Raw genomic sequence first — 19,972 nt, 5'->3', positions numbered from 1 at the left:
ACAATTTTTGAAGAAGTGGATATCAGTGACATTGGGCTGATAGTTTAGATAGTTTGAATGCAGATGGGTACTGACCAAGCGTGAAGGAATTATTTGTTATACGTACAAGGGGGACTTGAGCTCATCTGTGCAGTACTTGAAAATTTGTGATGTGTAATCATCTACCCTACTTGATGTTGATTTAAAAAATGTATAATGGGTTTTAGTTCTGTTACATTTGTGGGGATTAATTTTAAGGGATCTAGTGCATCATTATTGTTAGGCAAGTTCACACCCTTGTCGTCTTTGTACCATCTGGGGAGTTCTTCTTTTGTTTGAGGGTCATTTTAGGACCTTGTGTAATATAAATGTTAAAGAGCTCTGCAGTCTTAGTTAGATTGTCCACATTGTTATTGTCAAATGCTATTTGAATTGCGTGATCCTTAACTTTGTTCCCCTTTCTTTTGTAGTTTGAATTGAATATACACAGTAAGGACAGGAGATAAATCTTATGACAAATTTTCAAGAACACCTTTTGATGTTGTGGAGGCCCCTATTCATCAGTGTTTGTGAACGTCAGGTTTCATACTTTGACACGGATAAGTTTAATCTTTGCTCGCTTATATCATTTGAATCCTGCAGATAACTAATTTTGAGCCTTATAAACATTAGATAACAGTACCTAGATCCAGAGTTCAGTATTATATACTTGTACCGAAAATAATTTTGAACATCCAAATCTTATCTTGGTGAGTATCTTAGCCTCCTTTCTGGATTCATATCAGACTGGTATTATTTTTATTCAGCTGTTTAAAAGGGTTGGTAATTAAAATATATTTTTAAGTATATCTTTCACAAATCTAATTAGATTTACAAATCTAGCCTATATAAGGCTTGTAAATAGTGGCATGATAAATCTCAAATGAAGGAATTTAATGTTCTGTCATAATTGAATTTGAATTTTGAAGATATTAAATTATTACAGGTAAATAATTTTACTTGTTAATTCTTACTGCAGATCCAGTATATCGAAAGGTGGCTGTGCAAAATAAAACAAAAATAGTGATCGTATTAAAACTTTAGAGAATGTTAATAATTTATCGTTAGAACAAATATGGGAATTTTCCTAAGTTTTTGTTACCACATAAGTTTGTATTTGTATTTATAGAGCAAATGAAAAATTATTTGTTTGAATTCTTAAATGTTTTGTTTGAATGTCTAGTCATAGATACTAAGCGTAATGTAGGTATTGTTTTATGCACTGATTTGAATGTTGATTTTCTTGATAGTAAATGCGATCAACAAAAAATAAATAAATAATGTATTTTATGCTTGTTGTCTTAAATTAGTAATCTTAGAAACAACTAGACCTAATACGAGGAAAGATAGAATTGTTAAAAAGGGAATTTAGGTGTAGACAATATAGTCACTAAACATAGACAGAAATAATTGTTCAGGCTGTGTTATGCCCAATCTTGAATCTACACTGTTTCACCTTGGATCAGTTGCATCATCATGCAGTTAAGCTGACAGGTAGACTATTTTGTAGTACAGCAAACTGTGAGTTTCCAAGACCACGAAGCCTGTAAACGGGGCGGTACCCAGTTTTGGTGGGCCCTATCATGTCCCGCCACTCAGTGTGACAGGGCTGACTCTGGCCCCAGTAAAATGTCTGAAAAAAAAAACTGTTCTCAGTACAGGCCTGCCTGTAAATAAATCAAATGGTGTACATTTTTGCTTTGTTTTAAGTAAAGTTAACTGTATTAATATTTATTCTTTAGAAATGTAGATAATTAATTTAATTACTTTGTTAGTGTATTTTTGAATATATTAAATTTTATCATGCCAGTTCAATTAGTAGCAGATAAAAGGTTAAATGAAAAATTTGACAGGCGCTTGTATACAGGTGAGTTGTTAGATGAGTTTAAAGCATCTTCAGAAGTTTATATTAGTGAGTATAAAAAAGTAAAAATATATACAGAAAACTTATAAAAAAGCAAAAATAAATTACATTTCCAATAAAATCCCAACGGCAAAATATCATATAAAATAAATGTAGAGTGTAATCAATAAAATTGTGAGTGTTAATGAACAAAGTTCCAACAGAGTCAAATTAGACCTCAGTCTTCAAACTCACAATTTGTTAAATTCTGTTAATCAATAACTTACCAATATCGAATAAGCATCCCGATCATTAATAAACAATGCGATAAGAAGTATGGATACTTTACCAGATATTTTTTTTGAACTGAAAATATTTTCTGTTGAACAGATTTTTGAAAAAAATTATATAGGTATATATTTTAGTAATCTAAACATCTACTGTACATGTTTTTGTTTTCAACTTAATAAGTTGTTTTTAAATCTAGGAAAACCTTAAGATTTATGTATTAGTTAAAATAATCTTTATCAAATCTGACTTATAGAGGAAAGCTTATAGAGATTATATTTGAAAAAAAAAACTTGCTCACCAGTAAATTAGTTAAAATGTGTGTATTTCGCTCATGTGCACTCTCATCTTAGTTACCTAATGAGTAAGAGAGACACCAATTTGACACCAATTTTTTTATTTTACCTGCCCCGGTTTAGACCAAAGGTCCACTCTTCCACCGGGGACAGGGACCAAAACAATACAACACAGAACATAGGTCGTGGTCTTACAAACGTTTGACCTTACGAGAGAGAGAGAGAGAGTGTGAGAGAGTGAGAGAGTGAGAGAGTGAGAGAGAGTGAGAGAGAGAGAGTGAGAGAGAGAGTGAGAGAGAGAGAGAGTGAGAGAGAGAGAGAGAGAGTGAGAGAGTGAGAGAGTGAGAGAGAGAGAGAGAGAGAGAGAGAGAGAGAGAGAGAGAGAGTGAGAGTGAGAGTGAGCGAGTGAGAGTAGAGAGTGAGCGAGTGAGAGAGTGAGAGAGAGGTGTTGAACAGTCGTTGGAGCAACCAAGCTTGAAGTTTTTTCTTTAAGATAATTGGGTCAGCTCTCTTGATTGTGTCAGGAAGGATGTCCAAAAAGTTGGCTCCAGCATATGAAGGCTTTGATTGAAAGCGACTACTGTGGTGAATCGGCAGAGCAAAGTCTGTGGCATTCCTGGTTTGGTAGGTGTGAGTGTCCATGTGGCGCTGCAGTTGTCTTGAGGATGCCAGGTAGATCACTTCCAGCAGGTAGACATTAGTGACTGTCAATATTCCCATTTCTTTAAAAGCACTCCTGCAGCTGTCTCTCCAGTCAAGATCAGCCAGTATTCTTATAACCTTTTTTTGAATGATGAGAACACGCTCCAGGTTGCCACTCACCGTAGCGCCCCACAAGACAATGCCATATCTGAGATAGGACTCGAACAGAGAGTTGTAAGCTGTTCTCACTGTATCCTCTGTGCCGACATGCTTGATTCTTCTAACTGCAAAGATGGCACTACTCAGTCTGCTGCACAGTTTATCAACATGGTCCATCCACGATATTCTGTTGTTGACCACAACACCAAGATGCTCCACTGAATTTACAGAGTCAAGGTTGGGGAATCCTGACAATTGTTCTTTCAAGCTGCCAAGTGTCATTGCTTTCGTCTTTGATTTCGTTAAAAACAAGGTCGTTCACTGCACAGTATTCAACAGCAACATTCAATGCAATGTATGACTGTACTTCAAGTGCCTCTCTATTCTTTCCAGAAATAAAAAGAACCGTGCCATCGGCATACATTATGGTATTACTGTAGGGTTCCATGTATGCTGGAAAGTCAGATGTAAAGAGGACAAACAGAACAGGCCCTAGGACAGAACCCTGCGGTACACCTCTCTTTACAGGGAGTCTATTGGATCTATACAAGACTTTTATTCCTTTCATGCTCTGCTTAAGTTCAACCAGTTGGTCTCGATCCTTCAAATAGTTTGCAAACCATGACAAAGCAGTGTTCCTAAAGCCCAAGTATTCAAGCTTAGTCAGTATCATTGCATGATCCAAGCAATCAACGGCCTTACTTAAGTCCAAGTAGAAACCTACAACGCTTTCACCCTCCTCGATCTTATTTATCATGTGTTCTACAAGATCTACGAGTGCAGTTGTAGTAGACTTTTGCTGGATGAACCCATGTTGCCCTGATAAAAGTAGGTTGTTTGCCTCCAGATGGACTGATATTCTTGCCAATATTATTTTTCTCTATCAACTTGGAGAATGTAGGCACCAACGAAATGGGTCTGTAGTTTTCTAACTTGTGTCTGCTGCCCTTCTTATGTACGGGTACAAATTTAGAGGCCTTCATTTTACTCGGAAATAGACCCTGGCCAAGTCTGAGATTAGAAACATGTAACAATGGAGTCAGTAATTCATAACGGCAGTACTTGAGCATCACTAAGAGAAATCGTCCAGGCCAGCAGATGTCTTGCTTTTTATTGAAGAGATAATCCCAAGTAGCTCTTTCCCAGATGTTGGCGCCCATGTTGACGTGGGACTCTCCACCTCCCAGTCTTTGAACTGAAAGCTATGTCCACCCTCTCCCGGATTCGCCTTCAATGTCTCCTCTGCAATAGTGGTAAAGTAGGAGTTAAATTGGTTGGCAATATCAACAGGTTCAGTCAACGATAAATTTCCAAACTCTAGGCGTCTAATGTCCGCCGGCTCAGCTTTGCCTTTCCTCTCACTGTTGATCACTCTCTAAACTGCTTTGGACTTGTTGTCAGAATCAGCAATAAAAGCAGCACATGCCTGCCTCCTGAGGGTCCTAAGTTTTAAGTCATACAATTTCTTTAATTCAGATGAAATTTTTTTGCTTTGTAGTATTCCATTGGGATTTTGGCAGTGTGAGGTGAGCTGGCTTAGTTGTTTTCATACTTCTTTAGTATACGTCGATTCCGAGGAAATGAAGGATCATCAACTTGTACAGGTTTATCTTTTAAACACACACTTCCCAAAAGTGTTCAAAATTATCATGCCTTCCATTCAATATACATATCAAGCCCTCGTATATTTTTTCCAGATCAGCAATACTTAGATGAGGGCATTGAATTTTTCATTGACATCCTCTACTGGGTTAATTGCATGGCAATGAAATGTCAAAAGAAATAAGCCTTGAATTGTAAGGTAGCCTGCACATATGTAACCTGCCTCTGTTTTGTCCTTTGTCCTCTGCAAACAATGTTTTAAAAAACTCTAGAATTTCTTCAAAGTTTTTCAATATTCTCAAAATACTATTTCCTATTAGCTTGCATAGTCCAACGAGTCGGGCAAAGGGGTCATAGACCAGCTTGGATGTTGGCAATCTCACAGAGTATGCTTCTGAAAAGTCCTATACTTCTGTTGGATTACCTTATGGTGTTTATTAAGTCCTTGGCTAAAGCCATAACATTCCTCATAGACGTAAGGTGGTGGAGACTGTTTACAACTACCAAGTTTCAACTGTGAGCAGTGCAGTGCACATAACATACTTTTAGTGTATATCCAAAACTAACTTTTTTAGTCCTTTGAACTTACCTGTCATATTCGAGGCACCATCATAGTACTGTCCTCTTAAGTTATCCATTGACAAATAAAAGACGAATAAAAATGACATAATATCAATCTGAAAACATTACTGTTATCAGCACAATACAGGCTATTACAAATACCTTTCTTTTTCTGAGTGTATTGTCTCCTTATCAAGTTAGTTTTATATATAGGGCCACTTCCACAGTTTAACTTTTAGTTGGGTTCTCCCACCATTTGGATTCAAGTGCCTGGTTAACTGTAGAACATTTGTGAAAGAGGAACATGAGAATACACCATTCTGACTGTGTAAAATGTGTTTAACCTTGTAAACTAAACATTAAAAATGAAGTGGAGCTTTGAAAACTGCTAAAAAAAATTGTTATTGCAAAGCAAAATATTTTTTTCAGGTAATGCTAATAACATCTCCGCTTGTGGAATGTCTACTCGCTTAAAAGAGAAACAAAAAAAGGCGGAGAAGTGCCTACAAAAAAACTCTGTCTATTACAGTACTACTCTGGAAACTGAATTCTCCCTCATGTAGAAGTCATTGACCCATGTTGTTACTCTATAAAATAGAACTTGGGACCTCTTATAGAGAATTTGTAAATTAAGTTTGTATAATGCAATGAGTGTTGTTCATGATACTAATAGATAAAAACCCTAATTTAGTAAAGAAAGAAGTGCCAGAACTAAAAGTTATCTCTCTCATTTAACTCATGAAATGATTAAAAAATTCACTTTGCCATAATATTTTTTTGAATTAGTTTAATATCAAGAAAATGTAATATAAGGGACAAAAGGCAATTTGAACTTTTGTTTGAGTAATATTACTTTTTTAACTAGCAAAGTTTCTATACTGATTATACTATACAATATTCCTTTATTTATTTATGTTTAAGAAAATCCATTGAGATTCTATTTATAAATCAAATAAATACATGATGAATATCACAGTCATCAACATAATCATTATACAGTGGAGTCCCGCTAATCTGGACGCATTAAATCCGAACAGGTCCAGGATGAAGCTCCATATGTTTATTTATAAGGATAATGCACAGTTATAGGAACTAATTACCTAAAAAATGAAAATAGGTGCATTATTTTAAAAAAAATATAAAAAAATATTAAATTTCATTAAATATACTTGTACAATATTTTATTAGGATGAATTGGGTACATAAATATTAAAGTTTAAATACAGTACTAAACTGACTTATAGGTTAAGTAAGAGTTAAATTAAGAAGTGAAATCAAACAAAAACTGGACGTACAGTACTGATATTATTGTTGAGTACAATATTAATTGTTAGAAGTTATGAATTTAGTAGTTGTCTTTTGTCATAGTGAAGAGAGTCGATTGGATGACACGTAGTTTCTGCAGACTACAGCACAATGTGCAGCTGTTCTATGAGTCATTGTGTGTATTTTTGGCATGCCAAGGGAGGGGGAGTACAATCTGGTCCATAGCGTATGTACATGTGCAATGTACGTTCCACATTGCATAACAGACAGAACTCTCACACTATAAAAGTGAACTACGGTGTACTGTAACTTACTAGCTGTGCTTAGTATTTGCAGTCCAACACATGTGTTGCATGAAAACAGTCAGAAAACATATTTTAATAAACAACATTGATAATTTTATAACAAAGTACTATAGACCCATTCTTATGCTTAAAACTGTGTTTTTTTGTCTTTCTGGCTAATCCGAACAATTGTGTAATCCGAACTGGGTTTGGTCCCAATTAGTTCAGATTAGTGGGACTCCACTGTAACTTACTTACTATTTTTTAATCATAATAGGTAAAGGTCAATCTTAACCAATCTAATCCTTACTTATAATTGTGTAGACAGGACTTCCTGAACACTGTAAAACTTTTTTCAACCAGGAAAGCTTTAAGTGTTGTTTCTTAAAGCTCCTAGATTATTATATTTAACTTTTTTTTATTTTCATTGGAAGATTATAAAAGAAAAGGAGTCCTGAGAAAGATATGTCACGTTCAGAGAGTGTTTAGGGATACCTGGGAGTGAGTTAAGTCATCACAGTGCTTTGTTGGATATCTGTTATATTCCCCAATTGATGGAAGATCTTTTAAGTTATTGATGTTCAAAATAACTACCGTAAAGATAAACATGAGGTTAAAGTTAGGATATTAAGAGAATGCAAAACCCTTCTGCATGAATGTATTGGAGGTAACCCTTTGATAATTCAAATAGCTCTTTTTTGTACAAATAATATTTAAAAAGCAATGTTGAGACCCACACCATATCTCAATCCCATATGGCATAACAGAGGAGAAAGACTCCTAATGAACCATGAGTTAAACAAGTCATCAGCATTTCAATTTGTACTTTGGTTGCCCATTATGGACTTTGACCTTAAAATGGCTTATATAATTAAGTTATATAATCTGGTGAAATATCCAGGATTTCAGTTTGAGGGAACCCAAATCCATTAACTCATATTTAATTTAGAGGGGCGATGGATTCAGGGTGTTTGGAATGTGTGTGTGTTTGCAAAATTTCAAGAAATGGGTAAACAGACTTAATAACTCAGAAACTTATACAAACAAAACAGCTTCTTCTATAACTGTATGTCCTCTATGTCTTCTTAATAAGGTGAATGAAGTTATGATTTTATATAATTAGCAATTGATAAAAACTAAAAAAACTATTTACATTACCTAATTCCATACAAGTGACAATCCTTTCATCTTTGTGATGACAGAGGTTTCCTGGACGTTACCGTCTAGATTACAAGGTTAAATGCACACCAAATTTCTTGTCAGCACGGGAGGCTTTGCCAAACTGGCCGGAGTGTGTGTCAAACAATGCCGGGGTGGAATGAACAAGCTGGAACATGATTTTCCACCATCACCTGACCAGTGCCAAAGAGGGAGCCCAGAACACTGCCATGAATGTTGTGTTGCAGAATCTTAACTAAGATGCTGTCCTGAGATGCCATGCTCAGGACGGGTATTGATGGCATACTGACCCGTAGAGCAACTCTCATTCGACCAGTGTTTACCATTTTCAATACCTATGTAGATATAATAGAGGTGGGGCTTCACACCAAATTTCAACTCTCTAGGTCACCTCATTTGAAAGTTATTGTTCATACAGATGGTCACACAGAAAACAGCGTCAATTGGTGGGAGAGGCTTCACTAAACACAGCTAGTAAAGACACATTTTACCTTTACCCAGCGGGGATCACTTCTGGCTGGTTTATACCTTCCAGTTTAACCTATTGGGCACTGCAAAACCCGATGCGTCACTTAAATCTGGGCAACCATATGGATTTCCAGGAGCATCACGTCACTAACCTCAAATGTTGAGATTCTGGGGTTCAAGGGTAATTCGATGGTTCTAGTCTACTGTTGGGAGATGACTGTTGGAGTTGGTAGGGTTCCCTAAGTGTCAAAGGTTCTTGTTAGCCTCAACATAAGGGTGTGCCACCCCCTACCTGCTTTGACTGGAGGGGCTGGTTCAGAGCTGGCCTCCCCTTCTTTTGAGGGGCTACATAACTGATATTAGTGCCCTAAATTCTTTCTCATGGATCTCAATAAGAGGCAGCCCTTGCCCCCAACCTTACCCATCCAGAATATCCTGTCACTCCGGAAGTAGCACAAAGGTCTTTATAGGACTAGGTGCAATTTCTAAGCTTCTTGTCCTAAGAGAACAAAGGACAAATGCTGACACAAGTCGATAATTAATTGATTATTAAAATTTGTATTATTATTTGTTGTTGTATGAATGAAGTAACACATAGAAAAAATTATATTTTTTCCTAAGTTACTGTTTTGTAGACATTTTGTAGAAATATTAACATGAAAGTTTAGATTTTAATAAGCGACAATGTTAAATAGTTCTTTATAAGTTTTATTGCATAAAATAATCACTTTTAATTCAAACTCAAACAGTATTTTTTATTTTATACAGTGATTAATTTGAAAGTTATAAGTGAATATTTATTCATAGTCGTATTTAGCTCCTGTAACTTTCTTGATCCAAGAAGCAACAGAAGTGACGTCTGCCAGCCCACTGGGTTGAGCATCTGATGTGCAGAAGCCTATTGTTGCTCCAAAAGAGAAGAGGCCATATACAGCATTCTTATAGACGAGTGCATCAGCCCAGTCACTCTGCAAATTATTCACAGTCAGATAGAGAAGTTTGGTGTTTCATTGAGAGTACACGATTCCAATAGAAAGAGAAGAAATTATTGTAAGATTGTAAATGATACGTCAATTCTATAGATTTCTTATTTATTAGAACTTGTTGAAATTCCATTTGATTGTGTGAATTCTAGTAATAGTGCTTTGAGTCGTTAAACAATACTGGAAGCGTAAGATTTCACAATTGAAATGTGATCTTTTTTGACAACACTGGAGTGATCCTGTTGCTGTCTGTCAACACAGATGGTTAAAGTCTAAAGAATTATGTTGGCAATCTATGGCTAAACACCCTGATAATGTCCTTCCTGTATTGACATATAAAAAGTAAGGACAAAGAGATATTTTCTAGAGAAATTAGTATGAAGTAAACAAAGTACTGATGTTGCTGAAGTAACAATATACCAACCTGGCAAAGTGTGGTCTTGCCCTTGTTGTATCCACAAGCAATCCGAGGAGTCCAAGTGATACCCATAGACTCTAGGAAAGTCTTGCACTGTGATTTGCTTTGCCACATGAGTGTTCCTTGTAGCAAGCTGTTGTTGGCTGGAGCTCCTACTTCAAACTGAAATATGAGATTGAGGATATAACGTAGTACAATTAATTAAAAAAACCATAAAGCATAATTTGTTGGTGCTTAATATTTACAAGAATACTAAGACATGTAAATAAGAGGAGAGTTTGACAATTTCTCGGAACCACCAAAAATATCAGTGCTAGTGCAATGAGATTTGTGTAAGAAAATAGATCACCCTTTATCAGTAAGCACAGCATCAATCATCTGAGGACAGCCATCTCTCTGTTGTTCCTAGACGTGTACCATTGGTTATTTAATACTTCAAATTGTTATGTTATTCATTTATACTTATTGTTATTTATTATGTATATCATACGTGCATTATACAGGGTGTTAAAAAAGTCCTGCCTGGGCTTGATTATTCCTGAACAATTACTGGTAAAGCAATAAAACTTGTACATCATTACTGCACCCATAAATGTACTCTTTGAAGTAACTACCATTTTTTTGTATACAGTAACTACAGAACATTAGGGGTATGTTAATTTTAGTTAAGATAGGTTTAATAGATATAAAATTTTATATAAATTTAGGACATTGTATACATTTAATATTTTAACAGCGTTTTTTAAACATTTATGAAAGTTGTAACAAACATCATTGATCAAAATATCCACACTACCTTCAGATGAAAGTAAATACAAATGTCATACTTTGCAGGTCCGACTTGAAGTATTCACTGAATGTCATGCAGGCCCATTCATTTTTTAGATGTTATAGTAATTCAAAAATACTTTAACAATTATTATTGGAATTTAAATTTTATAAAACATATGCTTAAAATATGGGTGTTATAGAAATTCTCAGTTATGTAACCTTCGATTTTGCCTTTGAAAAAACTAAGGTTTATAACAAAACTCTTTGTGTTTAACTTTTTTAAGTATCAATAGATTAAATACCATTAAGGAAGACAAAGACTTTTTATTTGGTTACAGAGTCTTGAAGTTTTTTACTCTGATAATATTAATCATCCTGTTAACTAAACTTTTCATATATAATATAATAATGAGATAAAATGAAAACTTACAGTTTTACCGTACCCAGCAACAGTACACTTGGTGTTAGCCTTGGGTTCCTTAGTACCGATCTTGATGGGTTTGGTTTTAGAGGACCACTTGAACTTGCCACTGATTTGTACACAGGCAAAGTTATAGTCCAAACTTTTGGAACTGTATTCGGGATGAGTGGTGAAAGACTCCACTGTGAATTTTTTGCCATTGAACCCATCATTGCTGCCGGCTACTACGGTCAGATCTGAATTGGATAGGCTACAACATTCATGACATGAGTATCAGCAGAGCAGACACAATTAAACACTTGTAGTTTTATAGATACTTTTAGGTTAATTATTATAAAATGTAACAGTATCGAGTAGACATGCACTAGTAAATTGGATAGGCTACAACATTCATGACATGAGTATCAGCAGAGCAGACACAATTAAACACTTGTAGTTTTATAGATACTTTTAGGTTAATTATTATAAAATGTAACAGTATCGAGTAGACATGCACTAGTAAATTAATTGAAATCTTTTATGAAACCAGACAATAAAGAATTCAAACACTATATTTTGAGACTAATTATATAAACAATTTCCATATAGTCCAGTGCTACAATTTCCTTTGCAGCATTGGCTAAGTAATGGACAACAATTTTACTAAATTCGCTGTAATATCTACATAGTTACTGTTTTTTTTCTGTTTTTTTTTATATATTTGATGTGTATTACTTTACAAAATGCAACTAAGTGGTTATCAATCCACGAACAAACAGCAATTGCTGAAACTAGTAATTCAACCAGAAAAGGCAATTTGCTGTGTATTGTACTAAAACTAGTCCAAGTACACATCACTACTGGACCACTGAAATAAGTACCAATAACAAAGGATAACATTCCATTGTTGCCTGTCCCACTCTGTTATACAGCTGGTCGGAACTGACCATCAAGCCAGTCAAATACAAGGGTGTTGGGCTTAGTAAAAAATCATCCAATTTCTCCTGAATGTGCTGTGAAATACTAGACTGGGCTTGCATGTAGTAAACAACTATCAAGTTTTTCACAGCTGTTGAATTTGAAGCATTTTCATTCATTAGATGTGATGTTTGTTTTAATAGGGTGAACTATATTCCTCACTATACTTAGTGAGGAATATAGGATGCAACTGTGAAAACCTGCTCCCCCCACTCAGCCTATATTAAATAATAGAATTTTAATCCCATACAGAGAATAAGTATTTTCTAATAACAAATTTAATTTTATCTTTGCAGTTTTTGGTGTTTAAAAATATTTTGTAAAATAATTCATGACGACAATTTCTTTTCACTTACTTGAAACACTAATAACTAATATCTGTATAAATCTTCATATTTCTTATCATATTGGTCAACTTTTGAATGTTTTGGATTCCCTTCAAAACATTACCTACTATACAAAGGTAATGCATGAAAAGAGAATTTGTATTCAAAACTATGAAAAATATAATTTAATTAATACAAATATATTTTAATTTAATTAACTGAATTAATTATTTTAATTAATATGATGGTAATCTGCACTTTCTGAAAAAAGAACCAATATGTCAATAATGTAAATTTAGAGCAGATCTTGTAAGAGTGGCTACACAAAGAAAAATAAGCTTGCAAAGTGCTTAAAAAACTAAATTAACATTTTGGAAAAACATTGAACCAAATGACCAATATTGGACAAATCTAGGATGTATGTGATTATATTAAAAATTTTGACCAACACATGAGTTTCAATGTGATAGACCTAGGATGAAAGTACAGGCCAGTAATTCCTTTTCTACCTACTGAAGTACAATCATAGGCGTATCCAGGGGGGAGGGTTTGGTGGTTGTAACCCTCCATTGATAAAAATAATCAAGCCTTGTGTTCTACTAGAATTATTCTTGTAGTCAAACCATGCTATGTTCAGTTTTTCATTTTTTATTTGTTTTGATATTATATCTATAACAAGTGACAGTCAGTACAACAAAAAACATGTACCTAGTATTGTTTCAAAAAATCAAAAAGAGTTCATTGTGCAACTTGTAGGGATTGAGAAGCAGAAGCCAGTCCCTTTCCCGCACCTCGAGCGTGAGAGATGGTGAGTAGGCTAATGGCAATGACCACGTACCAATCATCACTTTGAACAGCTAATCATTATTATCTCTATTGTTGCTGATGTTAGTTGTGTATTAGTGACTTTTGTTAATATATGTGCAACAGTGTTAACTGTAATAAATAAATAAAAGCACAACATCTTTAGTTTGTTGATTTTGCTATTTTAAAATCTGTTATTTTAATTGCTATTACTATTACACTTCTCATTAATTTCGAACCAAAATTGTTTAACTATAGTAGGTAATTCTACAAAATTTGGAATTTTAAACACACTGTGGTTATTAAAAACAAAACTAATATAATGATAAATTAATAAAGAGGAGAGTGTTAAGACATTATCTGGCCAAAAAATATCCTCTACAACTCTTTTGCTGTCTAAGACCCCAGACTATCCAAAAGACCATGAGCAAAAAAAATCTTTTTAAATAATGAAGATAAAAATTTCCAGAAAACTATACTATATCTCAAAATCTTAAGAAACACTGAAGGCCCGTGATCAACAACATCAAAAGCTTTATTTACCTCAAAAAAGAGTCAAAATTGTGCTTATGTAAGTTAACGGAAGCCACAGCTTTTTGAAGAAATAAAGAAACAGCGGAAATTGTGGAGATATTATGATATAAAAAAATTATATTATTGGTTTCAAGAAAAAAGTACCAAACTGTAATGAACTAAGTTAGTGTACAGGAATACAACAATGCACGTTAGAATGTATGTTATGAAGGAATATACACTTTTCTTTTATATTTTTGAAAAACTTTGAGTAATCGATATTAGTCTGAGGCTATCAAGATTAAAATTTATATGTTTTTAACATTGGGATAACTTTAATAATCTTTAAATCTGTTGTGAAGACACTCTGAGGTATGGAGGAGATGAATATGGCATTTAAGTTAGAGAACAGCTCAAATCATATCCTTTTACGGGTAAAGAAGATAAGTAAAAAATTAGTTGTAGTACTCTTTTTGAGAAAAGTGAATGCATCCAAAGATTCAAAGAATTGGGTTTTGGGAAAGAAAACTTAATTAAAATATAATAATAATTAGTAATGGGAAATTTCACAAATTTAGATCGAACAGTGGTAAGAATAGCCTGTTTGCTGGAAGAATAGGGTTTGGATTTTAATGTATCAAAAATTTGTGTTGATAAGGCAAATCTGTAAAATATTTTTGGAGTATTATGATATCCTGTTGTGTTTTAATTCATCCACCTCATGGTTATATAACAAAGATGATAATTTTTGATAATTTTCTAGGGTATCCTTAAAGGGTCATGATTGGCAATAATCGAGTCTCTCGAATGGTCTGATTTTTACTCTAGCAATAAGTTTTTATGTTCAACACTTCTTTAATTTATAATAATTCTTCAATACTCATGGGCATGCCGTTCTGCAATAATTTGTGAAATATAAGGATCTTGAACTTCTTGTCTGTTATTTCTAATTTTATGATTTAAAAATTATTGCTTGTTATAAACATAACATTAAAATCTTCTAACAACAAAATATATTGATTTTTCGTTGATTTTTATTCGTGTAACCAGCGTTTGTTCATTGTTCAAAAGTTATTTACCAATCGCTTAAACATGTTTGTGCCATACTTTGTGTATAAAAACCCTAAATTAGATAACAACATATCAAGGTTTTGCAAATATTTTACTAGAAGTTCGCATTTTTCGGCTGTGTGAGTTCATCGCCGTGCAAAGCATCTATGCATGGACATCAACCGCTTGGCTGTTAAAATGTTTGTAGCGCAAAAAATAACAAGTAATATTCTCTCTGAAGGCTGCCAAACTTACAATTTGTAATATTATAGCATTTAAACATAATCCGGGGTAGTGCTCTCAGCAAGGAGATACAGAAAATTCCAGTAATGGTAATCCCCCCTTTAGGTCATTCTAGATATGCCTATAACTACAATAGCGGATTAAAAACTTATACACACGGACAGAGATCCTGTTTGGGTGTCACTGGGTCTGAGCTAGATCTTTTGGTCTGTTCAACCAATATTTTTATCAGGATTTGTACATAAATTCAAATTGAATTATGATAAGACAAATTGCTTTTAACCAACACAATTCAAAATATAAAACTTAATAGCCAAGCAATTAGAAAGGATTGGCTCTATCATAAAAATAAACACATTCTCCTTTCTGAAAAATATTAGTGTCCTTGTGAAGGTGACACTGGTCCAAAAGGAAGAAAAAATGAATTGGGATAGTGATAGGATTGGAGAAAAATACTCTTTCCTAACCAAGCAACTGGGGTTTTGTTAAAGACATAAGTTATCAGAATTATCAATTGGTTCATCAACAGTTCTAGTCACCCAGTTACTGATAATGAACTTGACCTGTAACTTATTGACATATTTTGCTTTCTGCTTCTCCTCACATCATCTCTCTCAGAGTTTTAACTAAAGAACTGCCTTTAAAAACCACTAAACGCTTAAATACAATTAAAAAGCCGTAACCTAAGACCTGCTGCTGAGTAAGCTTGTATAGCTTGATGGCCATGCATTTACAATTCTGGATACTCACCCGTAGACACACCCAGCAAGAGTGATGATCCAGTTGGAACTGACAATGGTGCCTGCACACCAAAGTGTCCCATACAGCAACAGTGACACCTGCGGTAAACACAGAACATATTACAATGTTTCAGACTGTCTATATTAAAGTAGTGGAAGATTTAGGAATTTTTGTCTCCTATTATGATTGTATTACTGTTAAATTCATCACAGCAATATTCTAACACTAAGATTACACTTAGATTTTGTAGACTAAATAAATCACCTGAGAACAGACAACACCATATGAAAACGTAATATGATAATACATATAATATGTATAATATCAATTTTTAGACTACAAGAAAAATAATTGTATTAAATCTGAGTTTAATATCTTTACTGTTTTTTTAAATAAAAATAAAACACACACTCACAGATCGTAAACGAAAAAGATAAACTATTGGTTGCATTTAGTTTTTAGCTCTTTTTGGTCCATATTGTATACATATATACAAAAAATCTTTGGGTAATTAGTTAGGTTCAAGTTTGTATAAGTACAAAAGAAGTAGTTTTCTTACTTCATTAAGGGCTACCAGAATATTTGTGTTTTGTTTTAAAATTCAGAGTACAAATGTAAGTTAAAGCTATATAATTGTACACAGATATTTATTTTGTCTTTTTAAACTCTCATTTAAGTATAGAAGTAAAAAAAAAACTATTTTACCTGTTTCACTTTGTTAGGATCATATGGATATGGATTTTTATTATTTCCTGTTTTAAGCGGTTTGCCTTGTACCTGCCATTCAATGTTAAGGTGATGCTCATTACGACTCTGATACTACCACACTTTGACTACAGTGATGACGTGATGAGTGACATGACCGTTGAGCAATCGGACAAACTTCAGCGTGCTCAGAACTACTGTATAAGATTTATTTTTAATCTCAGACATCATAAGCACATTACGCAATATTTTCAGCAATTTTCACTCATGAAATTTCATCAACTACGTAAATTTCTCATTCTTTCTATTCTACATTTAATTATCAAAACAAAATATCCCGTTTATCTGTCCGATCATTTCAAATTTATCTCTGATATTAGTGGACGACCTACAAAAAGGGGAGCCACATTACTATCAATTCCAATACATCGTTCAACAATTTTTAATAAGTCCTTTACTGTTTAATCTTGTTGCCTTTGGAATGTTCTCCCCGATGATGTCAGATGTATTGAGGACCGTGCTTGTTTCGGGGTGAGGCTTAGGGGCTTGCTGCTGGGGGGGCCTGTGAGGGTGACGGATGGTGCTGCTTGATGTGGGTCAATCAGTATGATTGTTAGAGTGATTGAATTATCTTTATCATAAAATGTATAAAGTTTTTCTTTTGTATTTGAATGTATTTTAAGCATTCATTTATATGTATATATATATATATATATATATATATATATATATATATATATATATACTTTAAGATAATTTTATTTTGTATAGGTTAAAGATTTTTGCTTTTTCTATTTAAAGAATAAGTTAATAGTTTACCACAATTGTATTAAAGTATTGTAAATTTACTGTATACAATATGAGGTTGAGTGGTAGAGAGGGCTTAATAGCCCTAACTCCGCCTCATTAATAAAGGCATTTTTTCATTTCATTTCAATTCCAAAAAAGAAAACATGTTCGTGATCTCATGTAACTACAAAATCAAAATTTCAAGAAATATCACGCAAGACCTTTTGTATTTTTAGTGAACTATTTATAAGTTCATATCTTTTACACCAATTCTGCTAATGTTTATGTCAAAATTTTCTTTTAAAAAGGGTACCATGTTGATACCAAAAGTGTATTTATTTAGCTTTAATTACAAAATTAGATCTGAGAAAGATAAGTAGCCAAACAAATAAAAATATTGTAGCTTAAATGGTTAACAATTTATGAATTTTAACACTTCTTCTAGTAGAGCTATTATTTCTGAACTCTTGATGGGTTTGCACAAAATGGCTTTTTGTAGTATTTGTTTTGTATTGTGATACCATGTAACATTATAATATAAAATAATGTATTTGTACATGAGTTTTTATTTAGCTTTAAATACTCTTCTTTTACATGATGTAACTGAAAAAATATGAATACTGGATATACAAAAATTTACTTAAAACTTGAAATAAAAATTAGTTTTCTTATTTTTGTTTATAAACAACTGTTTGTACATGAATAAGAATAGAATAAAAACTGTTACTTGTATCACAACCCTCATTTAACCCTAGAACTAGCAATGGTATCACTCTGTAGTGGTGACTACTTCAATAGCCACACAGATATTTTTTATATATAGTGTATACCATTTTATAACTGTTGGTCTAAATGTAAACATTATATGTCAATTTATTCACAAATATTTGGAGAACATTATAATAACAATAACTTATTGTTTCCATGTAAATATTTTTTTTTATAAAAAAAATAAGTTGTTCTTCAATTATTTTTTTAAATATTCTGTTGTGCATCTGCTTAGCAATAAGTTTTTCATCAAAAACTGTAAATATCTAACTTTTCTAAATATTGTGCTGATTCCAAAAATATTTATTTATCATAACGTTTACCTTAATATTTATTTGTTACATGGCTTTGTATGAAAAAGCGGCACAGTTTCTTTTTTTTTGAAAATGTGTTGTTTTCTAAAGAAATAATATATTTAATGGGTAAACATAATCTTATGACTACATTTATACTTATGCAATTATGACAGTTAAAACACAAATAAAATAAGATACTAAATTTGAATTCTAAGCTATTTACATATGTGCAATATGTACAAAGTTTCATCTTTCACTCAGAGTCACTGGGTTCCACCCTGGGTTTGGGGCCTCCCTTTCGAACTGGTCTGGCATAGTGTTCGAGCAGATGGTAGCACTTTCTTTTTCAAGTTTTTACACTCACATAAGGCACACAAGCGACAGTTCGAGTTTCACGAGTTCATGAGCAGAGCCAAAGACATCACCAAGTGGTTACAACTTCTCTGTCTGACTCACAATTGTGAGAGAACACTTACTAGGATATCAAGTCTGCTACATGATCTGCCAGGTTTATCTCAGTCTCAGAATAAACTTCGTCATCACTAGAAATAGGATAATCCAAAACGAGCTAAGATCACATGATCGGTCTTTAAAGTTTTCATCTGAAATGTACAACTAAAAATATAACCTAAGAAAGCTAAACCAAGTAACAACAACGCTAAAACACCATAAAATACATTTTTCAACAAATACTATTGGATCCATAACTCCAAATACAAAACCCGGCACCTGTTTACAGTTTCACAACAACATCGGTGATGCAACACCATGGTTGATGCGTATCATGTTCACGTCAGCTGTCTGTTCAGAGCGATGTTTGATGTACGATAATTTAAGTAAGAATAACAAATTATATTAGTGTTTCTTAGTTAAATTACTTTAACTAAGTGTTTCATGTACTATAGTTAATGCTCTGCCAGAATATATGGAATAAATATCATTTATATGACATTAAATGTCTAATATTGAAAATAATTGTACATGTCTACTTTGGCAATAAATATTCGTCATCAAATCAGATGGACCCTTTGGCCACAAAAACTCTTGCCAGTTATAGGGTTAATTACAAACAAATAAATACAGGCTATAAAAATTGGCTGGTTAGTTTTTTGTATAATTTTTCCCCAGATGCTTGCAAAAGTATGACAAATGGTCCGGAAATATTATACACATATGACTTTGGAAAATGGTAGTGGCACTGAAAGACTTAAATAAGAAATAAAGGGAGAGTAATATTAGACAAGGAGAGTCTAAACTTTGATGATCTTCATTTTTTTGTTGGGATGTAGTTAAACATGTTGTAAAGTTTATAAATTTTTGTATACTTACAACAATAGGTTTACAGTTTTCGTCCAATCATGCGGCGGTATATACATTAATCAAAATATTAAAATTAAAAATCACAAGAAAGCGCAATTTAAAAGACTTGCATTTTTATACCTACCACGTAAGGATGTTTCTGAATGGTGGTTTTCTGCCCATCGTAAATACCAAGTCCAGTATTACTGTTAGCAGCTGATGACTTGGGGGAAACCAGCTCACTGGCAACACAGCTTTCCACCAATAAAAAAAAAGGGGATG

At 33.4% G+C, this 19,972-nt stretch overlaps 1 protein-coding gene across 1 annotated transcript; it reads right to left on the bottom strand.

The window, feature by feature from the left end:
- Positions 1-9,340: 9,340 nt before the first annotated feature.
- LOC124374654 (trypsin epsilon-like) lies at positions 9,341-19,955 on the bottom strand (the record flags this gene model as incomplete). Its single annotated transcript, XM_046832829.1, has 5 exons — positions 9,341-9,574; positions 10,014-10,169; positions 11,209-11,449; positions 15,843-15,931; positions 19,836-19,955. Coding segments are annotated over 5 exons (777 nt in total), but the record flags the coding sequence as incomplete, so codon positions are not given.
- Positions 19,956-19,972: the final 17 nt, after the last annotated feature.

Source organism: Homalodisca vitripennis, unplaced genomic scaffold (assembly GCF_021130785.1).
Source record: "Homalodisca vitripennis isolate AUS2020 unplaced genomic scaffold, UT_GWSS_2.1 ScUCBcl_9462;HRSCAF=17963, whole genome shotgun sequence".
Classification (NCBI taxonomy): Eukaryota; Metazoa; Arthropoda; class Insecta; order Hemiptera; family Cicadellidae; genus Homalodisca; species Homalodisca vitripennis.
The sequence above is the reverse complement of the archived record's forward strand: the minus strand, read 5'-3'. Positions and strand labels throughout refer to the sequence as shown.